The sequence below is a fragment of the Gossypium hirsutum genome, chromosome A05 (genome assembly GCF_007990345.1).
Source record: "Gossypium hirsutum isolate 1008001.06 chromosome A05, Gossypium_hirsutum_v2.1, whole genome shotgun sequence".
Lineage (NCBI taxonomy): Eukaryota > Viridiplantae > Streptophyta > Magnoliopsida > Malvales > Malvaceae > Gossypium > Gossypium hirsutum.
Window position 1 is genome coordinate 41,613,694 of NC_053428.1, and position 12,518 is coordinate 41,626,211.

A 12,518-nucleotide genomic window follows, 5' to 3' on the forward strand; every position below is an offset into this window, starting at 1 on the left:
TAAAACCCGTGAGATTTCAAATAAAGGCAAATTCATTCTCGAGTATTCGAAGTGTCGTGTCCTAACTTACAGGATGTGACATTTTGTTGCCTCGAGGTGAGAGGGTCTTTAACATATTTCTCGATTTATTTAATAATTTTTTAGTAAAATTAACATTAAAACAAAGAGGGACCGTATTTTAAGCTATTTTTAAATTTTTAATTTTCGACATCAAGACTTTAATTAATCAACTAGGTACCAATTTTGGGCGTTATGAGGGTGAAAATCCTTCCTCGTGCGTAACCAACTCCGAAACCCGTTTCCTGAATTTCGTAGACCAAAAAATCTTTGTTTTAGTAGATCAAACCGTTTATTAAAACGACAAATTACGAGGTGACCCGATCGCACCTCAATAAAAGATTGTGGTGACTCCCATTTTCGTTTTTAAACAAAAGTCAATCTTTAAAAAATGGTTTCGACAACATCAATAGTCTCGTTTTTCGATGGTACAAATTCAAAGAAAAATGGGTTTTTGATACCCACCTGATATGGACTCGATGCAAGAGCAACAAGGATGAATTCCCATCCCGGCCAGCGAACTAACTAGAAGGAGAAGTTAGACCCCGTACAGAATCAGTGTAACGTAACATAATAAAAAGAAATGTCACTTGAAATTGAGGAACCAAAATGAAGAAACTGAAGAATGGAAACAAAATGATAGAAAACGTCGTAGAAAAAGAAAGAACAAAATGAAAATAAAAGTGCCGAAGGTTTTAAATAACCAACCGGAACTAACTACTTTTTAAGTAAATTCAAAAATAAAACATTCCCTATTGCTTTTGCTAGGATTCGAACACAAGACTAAAGATTATACAAAAACTTAACCATTAAACCAACTAACTCATTCTTAACATTAATTGACTGAATTTAACTTATAAGCCAAACGTTCAAGGGTAAGGGTTTAAGCAAAATAACAAAATTTTCAAAAATAGGATTTAAACTCAAAACCTTAAACACATACCCAACACACTTGACCACTAAGCCAAACCAATTTACTTGTCAAAATTTCCAAGATCTAACTCATAAATAAAGATGACCACTCTTGGTTTCAAAACCCTATTTCTTCTAACTTGGTTTTTGGGATGTCACATAATGTATTTGAAAAAAAAATTGATTCAATTAACGATTAAAGATTTTTACATGTCAGGTAATCCGGTTAATGATATCAGGTATTAACCAAATCAACCGTTTGAACATACCAAATCTACCGTTTGAACATTCCTACTTGTAAGTCATTTTCTGTTGATTAAGCCATTTTCCATTAAAAATACACAAATAAATTTTGAGCATGGCTTTAACTGGATAACTACCTTGAAGAGGAGAAAAATAAACAATTTCTTCTAGTATTTACAAATTACATACAACTCTAGCCATGGAAAACTTTTAGTTGGACAAAAATATTGTCTCCCCTATGTTACCAGGACACTTCGTTTTTTTTTTTTTCTTAGGGTAATTGCGTTCGATCCTACATATTCGAATTTAGCAAACCCGCGTCGAACATATAACATAATCGACGGTCACTTGAATCTGGGTAAGATAGACTTCAATGGATTTTGTTTTGATCTACAGTGGCTATCTGCCATTTACTCTCTGGAGGTTGATCGAGGTGTTTTGTTGAGTCTGCTTCGATATCCACATCCCTGTCTTCAACATCCAAATATGGTGAATTTGGGTATGAATGCACAAAATCTTCAAACCGGATGGTATTGGTACCACCACTTCCATGACCCTTTTTGCTATCATATCCGCCGGGCGATGGCACCACTTCTGGCAGAGCCACTTCTCCTTCCAAGTACCTCACTACTTGCCTCATCGTCGGCCTTGCGTCTGGTGCATCATTCGAACACATTAATCCGAGCTTGATCATAACAATGGCCTCTAGCTCATCAAAGTCGCCATTCAATTTCGGATCCACAACCTCAAGAGCTGCACCACTTTGCCATCTTTCCCACACCCAATCCACCAAAATTAGCTCCTCGGGCAATGCCTTTGGCTCAATAGGTCTCCTCCCACATGCCACTTCAAGCAAAACTGCACCAAATGCAAACACATCGGTAGCTATTGTAGGCTTACCAGTTTTTGTAAGTTCAGGTGCCAGGTACCCCAATGTACCAACCACCCTGGTCGTGGTCGGGTTCGTGCCGTGTTCATATAACTTAGCCAGGCCGAAGTCGCTGAGTCTTCCGTTTAGCTCGGAATCTAATAGAACATTGCCTGCTTTGATGTCTCTATGAATTACAGTTTGTTCCCATTCTTCATGCAGATATAAAAGACCCGAAGCAACGCCTTTGATTATTTTGAACCTCTCGTCCCAACCGAGAACTCGTTTAGGTTCATCAAACAGGTACTTATCCAAGCTTCCATTAGGCATATAATCATAGACAATTAACAGATCACCCCGGCACCGACACCATCCAAGGAGCGGAACAAGATTCCGATGGCGAAGACGGCCGATACTCGCAATCTCTGACACGAATTCTCTTAGACCTTGCTTTGATTCATGAGAAATCCGTTTGACAGCAACTTGAGTGTTTGTACTCTGCAAAGTTCCTTTGTAAACTCTACCGAATCCACCAAATCCAAGTAGCTCTTTGTCCCTGAAACCCATTGTTGCTTTTTTGAGTTCTTGGTAAGAGAATCTGTGAGGACCAATTTCCAGTTCGAAGGCCTCAATTATGTCCGATTCCTTAAGTTTTCTTACAAGGTAAAACGAGATGAAAACAATCAACATTATTACAACAACAACTGCAAATGTAACGCAAAGGATCAAGACAGTGTGGTTCTGTTTAGGCCTTGGAAGAGAAGGCAAAGAAGACAAAGACAAAGATTGAGCCTCTCCACTCATGTTGAAACTCCATCCCAAGACATAGTGAGAGCTTGCAAGCAAACCTGTTGAAGCTGAAAACCCCACAAACATGAAATCCTGGAGAATTGATGAAAGATTCACATCAATAGACAAAATTGAAGATCTTGGTTTCTCGGACAAAAGTGAAAGCTTCACATCTAATCGATTTTTGGCCGAATCGTAATCAATCCAAGCCTGGATTTTTGCCCCACTCTTGATAATCAACTCTTCTTTTGTTCCGTTTTCAAGAAAATAAGCAGCAGGGGTTGAAGCAATTGATTTCATGCTATTGACATTAACACCGACATGGTTATCATTTATATCACCGAACTCTAAATCTTTCACAGTATCGAACTCAACTGCGAATATGTGGTTGGTTGAGTTCCCATTCTCGCTTGCATTAAGCAAGCCCATGTATTGACTGGGAGAGCCTGAAAGTTGCTTCGAAGGTGAGAGAACGAAAGCAAGGCCATGGCCACCGAGCTTTGGGTACTCGGGAACAGTGGCGATAACGAAAGCAGATGAAAAAGAAGAAACTTTGCTGTTGTCTGAGTTCTTGAATTTCAATGGAGATGAGTAAAAAGCATGGCCACTTACGCGAGAAGTAGTGTTGGTTAAACAAAGCAACCCACTGTCCGCAATGTCTGCAACTCCAGTTAAGCTCATTTTGTTGCCTGAACCATGGAACCCATTGAAGATGAACTGATCTAGCTGAGAAAAAACTTGGCCTGATGAAAAAACAAGGAAAACCCAGAAAAATATCAGCTCCTTTGCTATGGAAAATGAATTTGAATGGGATCTTTTTGATGTTTTCTGCATCAGAAAATTTTGGGTTATGGATTTTGTTTGAGAAATTATAATTATAATTATTAAATGTTTTGGGAGGGGAAAGAAGAACAAAAAGAGAGATTTAGTAGAAATGGCAAGATTTTTAAAGATAAAATTTAGTGATTTTCCGATCTCCACATGGGAGTTCTACAGAAGAAAATGATTGAAAGGCACCTCAATTATAGAACCAAAGAAGACAGTTAAAATTTAACATAACCAACCTTAGTAAGCATGAAGTTAGGTGGACTCTCATTGTTCAAGTAAAAATAAAATACTTCAACAATTCTGCCTTGTTTCATTTTATTATTATTAGGTAAATTTTTTACACTATTTTAACGCCTTTCTATGTCAATTTTGGTGGGGTTTTAAATTAATATATTAATTTTTATGATGAATGTTAAGTTAACTCAGCACCCACAAATGTCAAAGTTTAAAATTGAGAGATTTAACGGAGTGTTTAGATAACTATTGGTTCAACCAATTGAAAGTCAATTCATAGTTGTTGGCTTCCTATCTATAATAAAAAACTCACTCTTCCCTCTTTTCTTTCCACTTAAAATCTTCTCAAACTCTCCATTTGAAAATAAAAATAAAAATTCCACTATGTTTTATAATAATTTTCCTAGAAAGAAATGGTTGACCACATTCCTAACTATGCCCTCAATATGTTGAAATATCCAATTCAATTTTTTAAATTTTTAGTTCTTATGATAATATTTTTAAAATTTTCTGAATTTTAATATGATGTTTTTGTAATAATTTTAACAGCCAATAGATCGCACTCTATAGATTCAATATAATTTATAGTTTCCATAAGTTAGTTCTTTGTTTCTAAAGACTTTTGGAGGATGTTTCTTTTTAGTGATATCTAGGATGAAAAAGTTCATGTTATTTTAGAGGTGGTTGTCACCTTCGTTGAAAGATGGAAATTGAAAATATTTATATTCCATTTGCCACGTGGGGAAGCGACCATCACACTCAAAGATGTGGCTTTAATAATTGGTTTTCTAATCAATGAAGAGGTGGTGATCAAATCTAGTGACATCGATGCGGAGGACGTGTGTTGGTGATTATTGGGTGTCGTGTCATCAAGAAAGAAGTAAAAAATGATCTAGATGAGTGCTGCCTGAAGTGCACATAGTTGGTCAAGTTTGTGAAATTATCCCCTCCATTACATGCTAACATGGAGAAGATGGATAAATAAATCAGAACTTGGATGCTCTAGATGATTTAAGGAATGTTTGTTTCCAGACAAGTCTGGCAACAAGGGCCATGCCATATTTCTTCCTCTGTTAGGGAGTTTTAAGGTGGTAAGTATATTTAATTGGGATTCTGCTACTCCAATGTATCTCTATAGATTGCTTGGTAGGGTGGTTCGTAAATTGATCAACGAAGTAAATTATTACTTATTGCTCCTATAGAATAAGTATGGATATGCATGCCGTAATCAACACCTATCTAAAATTGTATTTCACTACCCGTACTTAATATTTGCTATTGCTTTGAATATTAAAACAAATTGAGTGGTGGGTTGGATCATACATGCTATAAGGGAAAACTTGACATAAATGCATGGAGAAATGAATCGATGAGGCAATGAAGAATTATGTTGATGTTGCTTTCAAATTCCATGTTGATGTGAATGGAAAATAACATATTTGTATATTTATATAGTTCGGGTCAACGTAGCTTAGGCCTCCCAAATGGTAAACTTGTAGTTAGCTCCTTTAAAATTATAAATTAATATAATATTAAAATTACATTTTAATCCTAAAAAATTATAATTTAGTTTAAAAATTCATCTTTAATTAGTTAAGTTGTTTTCTATTTTTAATTAATGTTAAAAAGAGTAAATTGAAATTCAAACTGGAGTATTAGAATTAAACTTATTCTTTAATTAGGTAAACCTACCTAATCAATTCAACTTAAATAATTTAATTTTGATCCTAAATCAAGTTTAAGTTATAAAATTAAATTCAATAAGATTCCATCTCAACTTAAACGTAAAATATCAAATTGAACTCAAACTTCTTTTTTTTTTTAATTTTCTCATTTTGAAAGAAAAAAAATGAATTAAAATTGCAATAGTTGATTGATACCCAACAAATACAACAAAAATTCACTAAAACTCCACGTTCTTACTTGAAAAAGACCTAACAGAACACAACATTTTTATTTGATTTTTGAGGATTAATATAACATTTGTTACTTAAATTTGACACTTTTTTTAAATTTGATAACTAAACTTGACATTTTTTTTATGCCGGTACTTAAATTTTTTGGGGTTCAATTTGATACCTAAAATTGACTTTTTTTTCCTAATTTGGTACTTAATCTTTTTGTTGTTGTTTGATTTGGTACTTGTCAAATATTTTACAAATTACTCCAATATGCTAATAATATTATTTTTTATAAGATAACAAAAATAATCAATGATGGCCAGCATGTGATAGATGATATGATATTTCTTTGTGTTTTATATGTTCAATTACTTTTAGTTTTAATTAATTAATTAATTAATTAAAATAATAAATTTCTTTTAATTTGGGTTCTAAATTCTTTTCTTATTTAATATTAATTTTGTTAATGATAACTCAATACCTATTTTATTAGCATAACAAAAAAAATTAACACTGTTAGTGTTTTGCGTAATTTGCATAACATTTAATAGATTTAAGTACCAAATTGAACTTAAAAAATGTTTAGGTTCCAAATTTTGGAAAAAATGCCATACCAAATTAGGCCCAAAAACACTTTAGATATCAAATTAAAAAAAAGTGTCAAATTCAAGTATTAAATTGAGCTCAAAAAAGATTTAAATACCAAATTTTAAAAAAGAAGTCAAATTCAGATTCCAAATTTTATATAAGTCTATTTTTGAGAATATGAAAAAAGAAATTATCCAACTTTTAAATGAAACCTATCGATATGTTGAAAATATTTTCCTTTTAAATGAGTTTCTTTCTTAAAAGAAATTTATCCAAAAATTTTAGTTAATATTTAAAGTTGTGCATTTTAGGTAAAACAGGACAGGTTTATATTTACTTAATTTCATTAGCAACCAAAGTCAAATACTCAAACACACATTTTAGTGGACCAAAAATAAAATAAATAAAACTTTATCTAATGTCAAGTCTTTGTTGTTTTTGTGTTAGTGGGTAACCACTATAAGTTGTCAACTCAGTTTGATCTACTTCACCATCTATAGTATTTTCTTTTGAAATGTTTATTAGATTAAATAAGATTCATTTTATTTAATAATCTACAATAACATTTATAACGAAACTTGTCCAATATCGGTTTACATGTTCGATTCCAACGAATGCAGTTCTTACAAATTTAGACTAATTTAAATATAAATATTAATCTTAAAATATAAAAACATAAAAAACTTCGAGCTACGTTGGATTAAATCAATGTATATTTTTATAATCATATTCTCATATTAAAGGAAATAATTAAAAAATAAAAAATGCTATAATATATTTTTCATACTAAAATTTTATATGATATTCCAGGCTTCAACTCTCTTTTTTAAGATATATATCTTCCAATGTTAGTTTTATATTCATGAAAATTAATTTTTTTTTAAATTTTGTGGTTATTAGAGTTGTAGCTAATTAGTAGCTAGGGACTTTGGCCTGCTTCATTCAAATCATATAATTTTTATTTGGATAAACTATTAAAATAGTTACTTTTGTTCACATTATAGGTTGTAATTTAGTCGTTTATGTTTGAAATGTTACGTTTTAATCACTTACGTTAACATGTTATAACATTTTAGTCACTGAGTCGTTAATTGTGATTAACGTTGTAACAGTAAGCTAACATGACATGTTAAATCATCTTTTCAAACAAAAAATTTAGGTTAAATTATACAATTGGTATCCATATTTTTTGTTTTAAGCAATTTAATTTTTTTCTTTTATGTTCTTTTAAGTTTCTTTTTTTTTCTATTATCTTCTACTTCTCCCTCAGTTTTCCTCCATTCTCTATCTCTTTTAATGTAGTTTTTCTATATTTTTCATTTGTTAAAACTTTATTTATCTTTATGAAAAAAGAAAATACGAAAGCTGAAACCAAAATAAAACTTGCTTCACATATTTTTACCCCATAATTATAAACTCTCATCGTTCATCATCACTTTAACGAACCAATTTGGATCTTTCAATGGCCCAGTCTACAAGCTCGCCTCACTCAAAGATCTTGCCAGTTGTGACTTATGACAGTTCACCCTTAACAAAGTTTCCCGAGCCGATTCCCTTGACCTTCTAATTACTAACCCCCAAAACCACTTTATTTATCTTACCTACAACATTCTAACCCTCTTAAAACTATGTTGTTTCACGAATTCTTCAAATTATCTTTACACTCTCAATGACTAAAATGACCACCATAGAAACTTACCTTCAACTTTACCCAAACCAGTTTGGTTCCATGCTTCCTTTCTTTCTTCGGTTCATCCATTCTCGGCTTCCAATCAAGCTTGCTTGGGAACATCCAAAAATGTTCAGATCAATTTTATCATTTGCTTAATTTTATTTTTCAAAACATAAAAGAAAAGGAAATGAACAATCTACATAATTCTGTAAAAGTTTGGAAACAGAAAAAATTTGTTTTGAATACAAAGAATTCAATTTATGTTTAGATTTGATTAAGGATATGGTTTTTTATATTGATTAGTTAGATCCAATTTTAGTTTCAAAATTAGGTTGTATTCAAATTGAGATTTGATTAAAAATAATTGATATTCGATTTTGAGTGAAATTCAATTGAGGAATCATGTGAAAGAAACAAAGACTTAGTTTATTTGATGGGCAAAGATTATATTTATGCAGTGAAGAGTATTGAGAAGAGAGAAACATAAAAGGGGATAATAAAAGAAAAATAATTAAATAAAAAGAAAATAATTAAATTGTTCAAAAAATAAAAGTATAGGGACTAGTTTTAACAAATGGAAAACATAGAAAACAATGTTAAAAGAAATGAAGAAGAGAGAACATAGAGCGAGAAGGAAAAAAGAATGGAATATAAAGAAAAAAATTCAAAGAACATAAAAGAAAAAAATTAAATTGCTCAAAACGAAAAAAAATATAGGGACAAATTATATAATTTAACCTAAATTTTTTATTTAAAATATTTATTTAACGTGCCACATCAACTTACCATTACACTATTAATAGAAATTAACGCATAGTGATTAAAATGTTACAATACGATAATATAAGTGACTAAAACGTAAAACTTTATGACTAAAATGTAACCTGAAACAAACAAAAATGATTATTTTAATAGTTTACCCTTCTTATTTTAGGCTCTCTAAAAGATAAAATATTAAATTTCAGCATTTTAAACTTTTAATTAAATGACCATATTTAACAGGATATTTTTTACTTTGGTCCTCAAAATTTTATATTTTCGTCTCGCTCTTTTAAACAAAATTTTTAGCTTCACTCTAATGATTATCCTTCCAACATCATTTTTAAAATTTAAACTTGAATGTCCTCTTTAATAATTCAATATACTCTACTATTATGCCAAACATTTATTAGTATTCATTTTTGTTTACACTACACTTCCAAAAACACCCATTAACAAATTACTTTTAATATGTATAAATGACAACTTGAAAGCAAACAAGAATGCGTAACTTGTGTTTTGTATGAGGGTAATTTAGTAATTTGTTAATTGAATTTTTGTCGAGTTAACTCGTGACAGTCGGGAGTTTAAATAATAGTAAGTATAGATTAGATCTTTTCATGGATCGAGTTACCAGCCTAGGCTTGAAAGCCTGCTCAAAATCTGAAAGGGTTTGGGAAATATATTAGGTCACAAAAAGGGGCTAAGGCAAAAAAAAGATAAACCCATTTAAAATATGGGTTGGGCTCGAGCTCGACCCATTTTTAAGTTTATTATACTTTATATTATATTATTTTTATATATTATGTAATTTAGAACACATTAAAAAATAAATCTATACTAAATATATAATACTATAATGTAAACATTAAAATAATGTTAAGATGTCTATATAAAAATTTTCAATAAATAAAAAATATTAAAATATTAAATATTAAAATAAAAAAATTTTATAAAAAAATTTTAAAAAATAATATGGGCGGACCTAAAAATGTGATTGGATTAGTCTTTTGCAAAAATGAGTGGGTTTGAGTTAAATTTTTGTAATGCCCTAAAAATTTGAATGTTGGAATACTAAATTCCATCATAATTAAATCTCTATATTTGTGGTCTGTGTTCTGCCTATGTGATTAAGGTCAGGAGTTCGAGTCGCATCTTTAGAAGTTTTACTATTTTTTTTCGAAATAACCTCTATATTTGAATTGCATAGTTAAGCTTAATTCAGTGTAAACTTATATTAAGAATGAGCCTGTTGGTTCACTGGTTAAGCATTTGTCTAATCTTTGATCATGTTTTCAAGTCTCAGCATTATCATTATAAAAATTTTGTAAATGCTAGAAATGTGTTGGTAGTTAATTTAAAATCAATTACTTTTTCCATCTCCATTCTCCTTTTGCTTTTTTTTTTACATTTCATCTTTCTTCTAAATTTTCTTTTTGATTGCATTCGGCAAGTGGTTATCGGAATAATTGAGGGTCCTAAGTTGTTCGGTGCGTTGTTAGAAGATTTCCGTGTAAGTTCTGTCGGGAAATCTTATGTTTCTACGAAGTTTTATTGGTTTTTGTTTGCGTAGTTAAATTGAGATTTCTCTGACTGCTTTGCATAAATTCTCTATTAATTGGTCGCTGATCTCTTTTCCTTAGGTGTGAATACGGAGGAAAGTGTCCTTCGCGTGCTGTTTCAAATTAAATCTGTTGATTCATCAGTAAGCATTTGTTTGTTGGAAGTTTCGCGTCGAGATCTCGACATAATTGGTTGAGCATTATTGAATGCGATTTTTATCGTTTTAGTTGTTTGATTTATTGTTGAATGGTTAAATTAGGTTTCGAGAATTCTCCGCGTTGTTCCTACGTCAACACGATATCAAATGTGTACCAAAATGTAACACCCTAAATAATTTATTTCTGCTTCTGTAAAATCTCACAACTGTGTATCTACTTCAGTGGTTAAGTGTTCTGTGTGTGTGTGTGAGGTCTTAGGTTCAAGCCTCATCTTTTCTAAATTTTGTTATTTTTTAATCCAAGCCTTATCATTGTTCGGTGGGCTTATATTAAATTTTCTGATAATTCATATTAGAGTGAGCTTACTGGTTCAAGTGGTAAGGAGTTAGCTTACCCTAAGGTCTTGAGTTTGAATCTTAGCGCGAGCATGGGTATTATTTTTACTAGGTTCTGTGGTAAGAGTTTTCGTGGAATTAAAAGTCTGTAGTGGTTGAGATTGAGGGGTTAATGAGGAGGAATTTAGGGGAATCTAATATTATCTAATTTTAATCTGTTTTATTTTCTTTTTTTCAAATTTTCATTTCTCCTCCAAAAATTCCCAAAGTTTCTGACGTGAATTTTTTTCCTTTCTACTCTCTGCTGTTTTCTCCTCTTGTCGTCAATTTTGCTTTGTCTTTCTCTCTATTATCAAATTTCCACGTCTCATTACTTTAGTACTTTTCGTGTGATATCGGTAAGTTTGGTGGGTGCGATTCTTGTTTTGACTAGTGAATCATTGGTTAATAGACTTCGCTTTATGTTTAGGATAAGATCAATGGGCTAAGGGCTGCTAATCGGCATTCTGGTAGGGTGAAATCATTGTTGTTCGTTCGAAGTTAACGGTTTTGGTAAATTAAATGGTTGTCTTTTCCATTGTGGTTCGCTTTAGTTGCACTTTTTAAACTACTGATATAATCAATTTGTTGGACAATTATAGGTTCTGGTGGTATTGGGATTGCATTTGCTGCGAAAACATACTAGGTGTGTACCCGAAATACGAAAAACTGAGTTTCAGCAAAAGCCGAAAAAGGCCATTGTCGGCGCCACACTGGCGTGTGGCCTACCGTATGGGTGGCCGTGTGCGAGACGAGGGCATGGCCGTGCGTAGCACACGGCTGTGTGGTAGCATGAGTGTGGCCGTGTGGCTACACGAGCGAGTCACATAGGTGTGTGGATTTTGCCCCAGGCCGTGTGGGCCATACGGGCAAAGCTAATCTAGGTGTATGGGTCACACGGGCATGTGGGCCCACAGGGGTAATCCACACGGGCATGTGGGCCCATAATTCTGAAAATTTCCCTAGGGTCGCATAGGTCGCTCTGATCGACTGTAAGCTTACTGTAGGGTCGGTAAGGCTATTAAACCTTAATTTGTAGCTATGGAAATCTGATAGATTGATTTGAGTAGGATACTGAATGTATGTTTGTTTGTATTGCTATACGTATATCTGTTATCTGTAAATAAGCATGTTGAACATGTTTTAATTTGTTATATTTGTATCTAATTTATGTATCTTTTATTGGGATGGGATTTGTATATAAGGAGGAAGTATTCTATACGGCGATCATCGCCTTTATTCTGGCAGCTTGACTGCGCATTATCTGACATGTGTCGTAATGGCATGATATGGTGTGTAGGGATGGGTGGTTGTTTTTAACCCCACATGGCTTGATGGGATGGTCGGAGTTGGTGTGTAAAGGATGGGGGTAGGATTCTATGTTTTTGAATTGTATATCCGATTCTGTGTACTGTAGCTGAAAAGGCCATATGCCTGACTCTGTATTTTTATGTTTGCATGCTTATTTCTTTTAGGTTACACATTGAGTTTACGAAAACTAACATCCGTTTGTCTATTCTGTACAGGTAATCCACAAACTTAGGCGGATTGGTGCGGCAAAGACTCACTGGT

At 32.4% G+C, this 12,518-nt stretch overlaps 1 protein-coding gene across 2 annotated transcripts; it reads right to left on the bottom strand.

Moving 5' to 3' along the window:
• Nucleotides 1–1,366: 1,366 nt before the first annotated feature.
• On the bottom strand, nucleotides 1,367–3,905 carry LOC107897309 (L-type lectin-domain containing receptor kinase S.4). 2 transcript variants are annotated; one of them, XM_041112414.1, is made up of 2 exons: nucleotides 3,482–3,905; nucleotides 1,367–3,315 (listed from the first exon to the last, which is right to left on the bottom strand). In XM_041112414.1, exon 2 carries the CDS (start codon nucleotides 3,296–3,298, stop codon nucleotides 1,583–1,585), a length of 1,716 nt encoding a protein of 571 aa, XP_040968348.1. In that variant the 5' UTR covers nucleotides 3,299–3,315; nucleotides 3,482–3,905; the 3' UTR covers nucleotides 1,367–1,582. The 2 variants fall into 2 exon arrangements, with proteins under 2 accessions (XP_040968348.1, XP_016678212.2); XM_016822723.2 differs by having other exon boundaries at nucleotides 1,367–3,905.
• Between the last annotated feature and the right edge of the window lie 8,613 nt (nucleotides 3,906–12,518).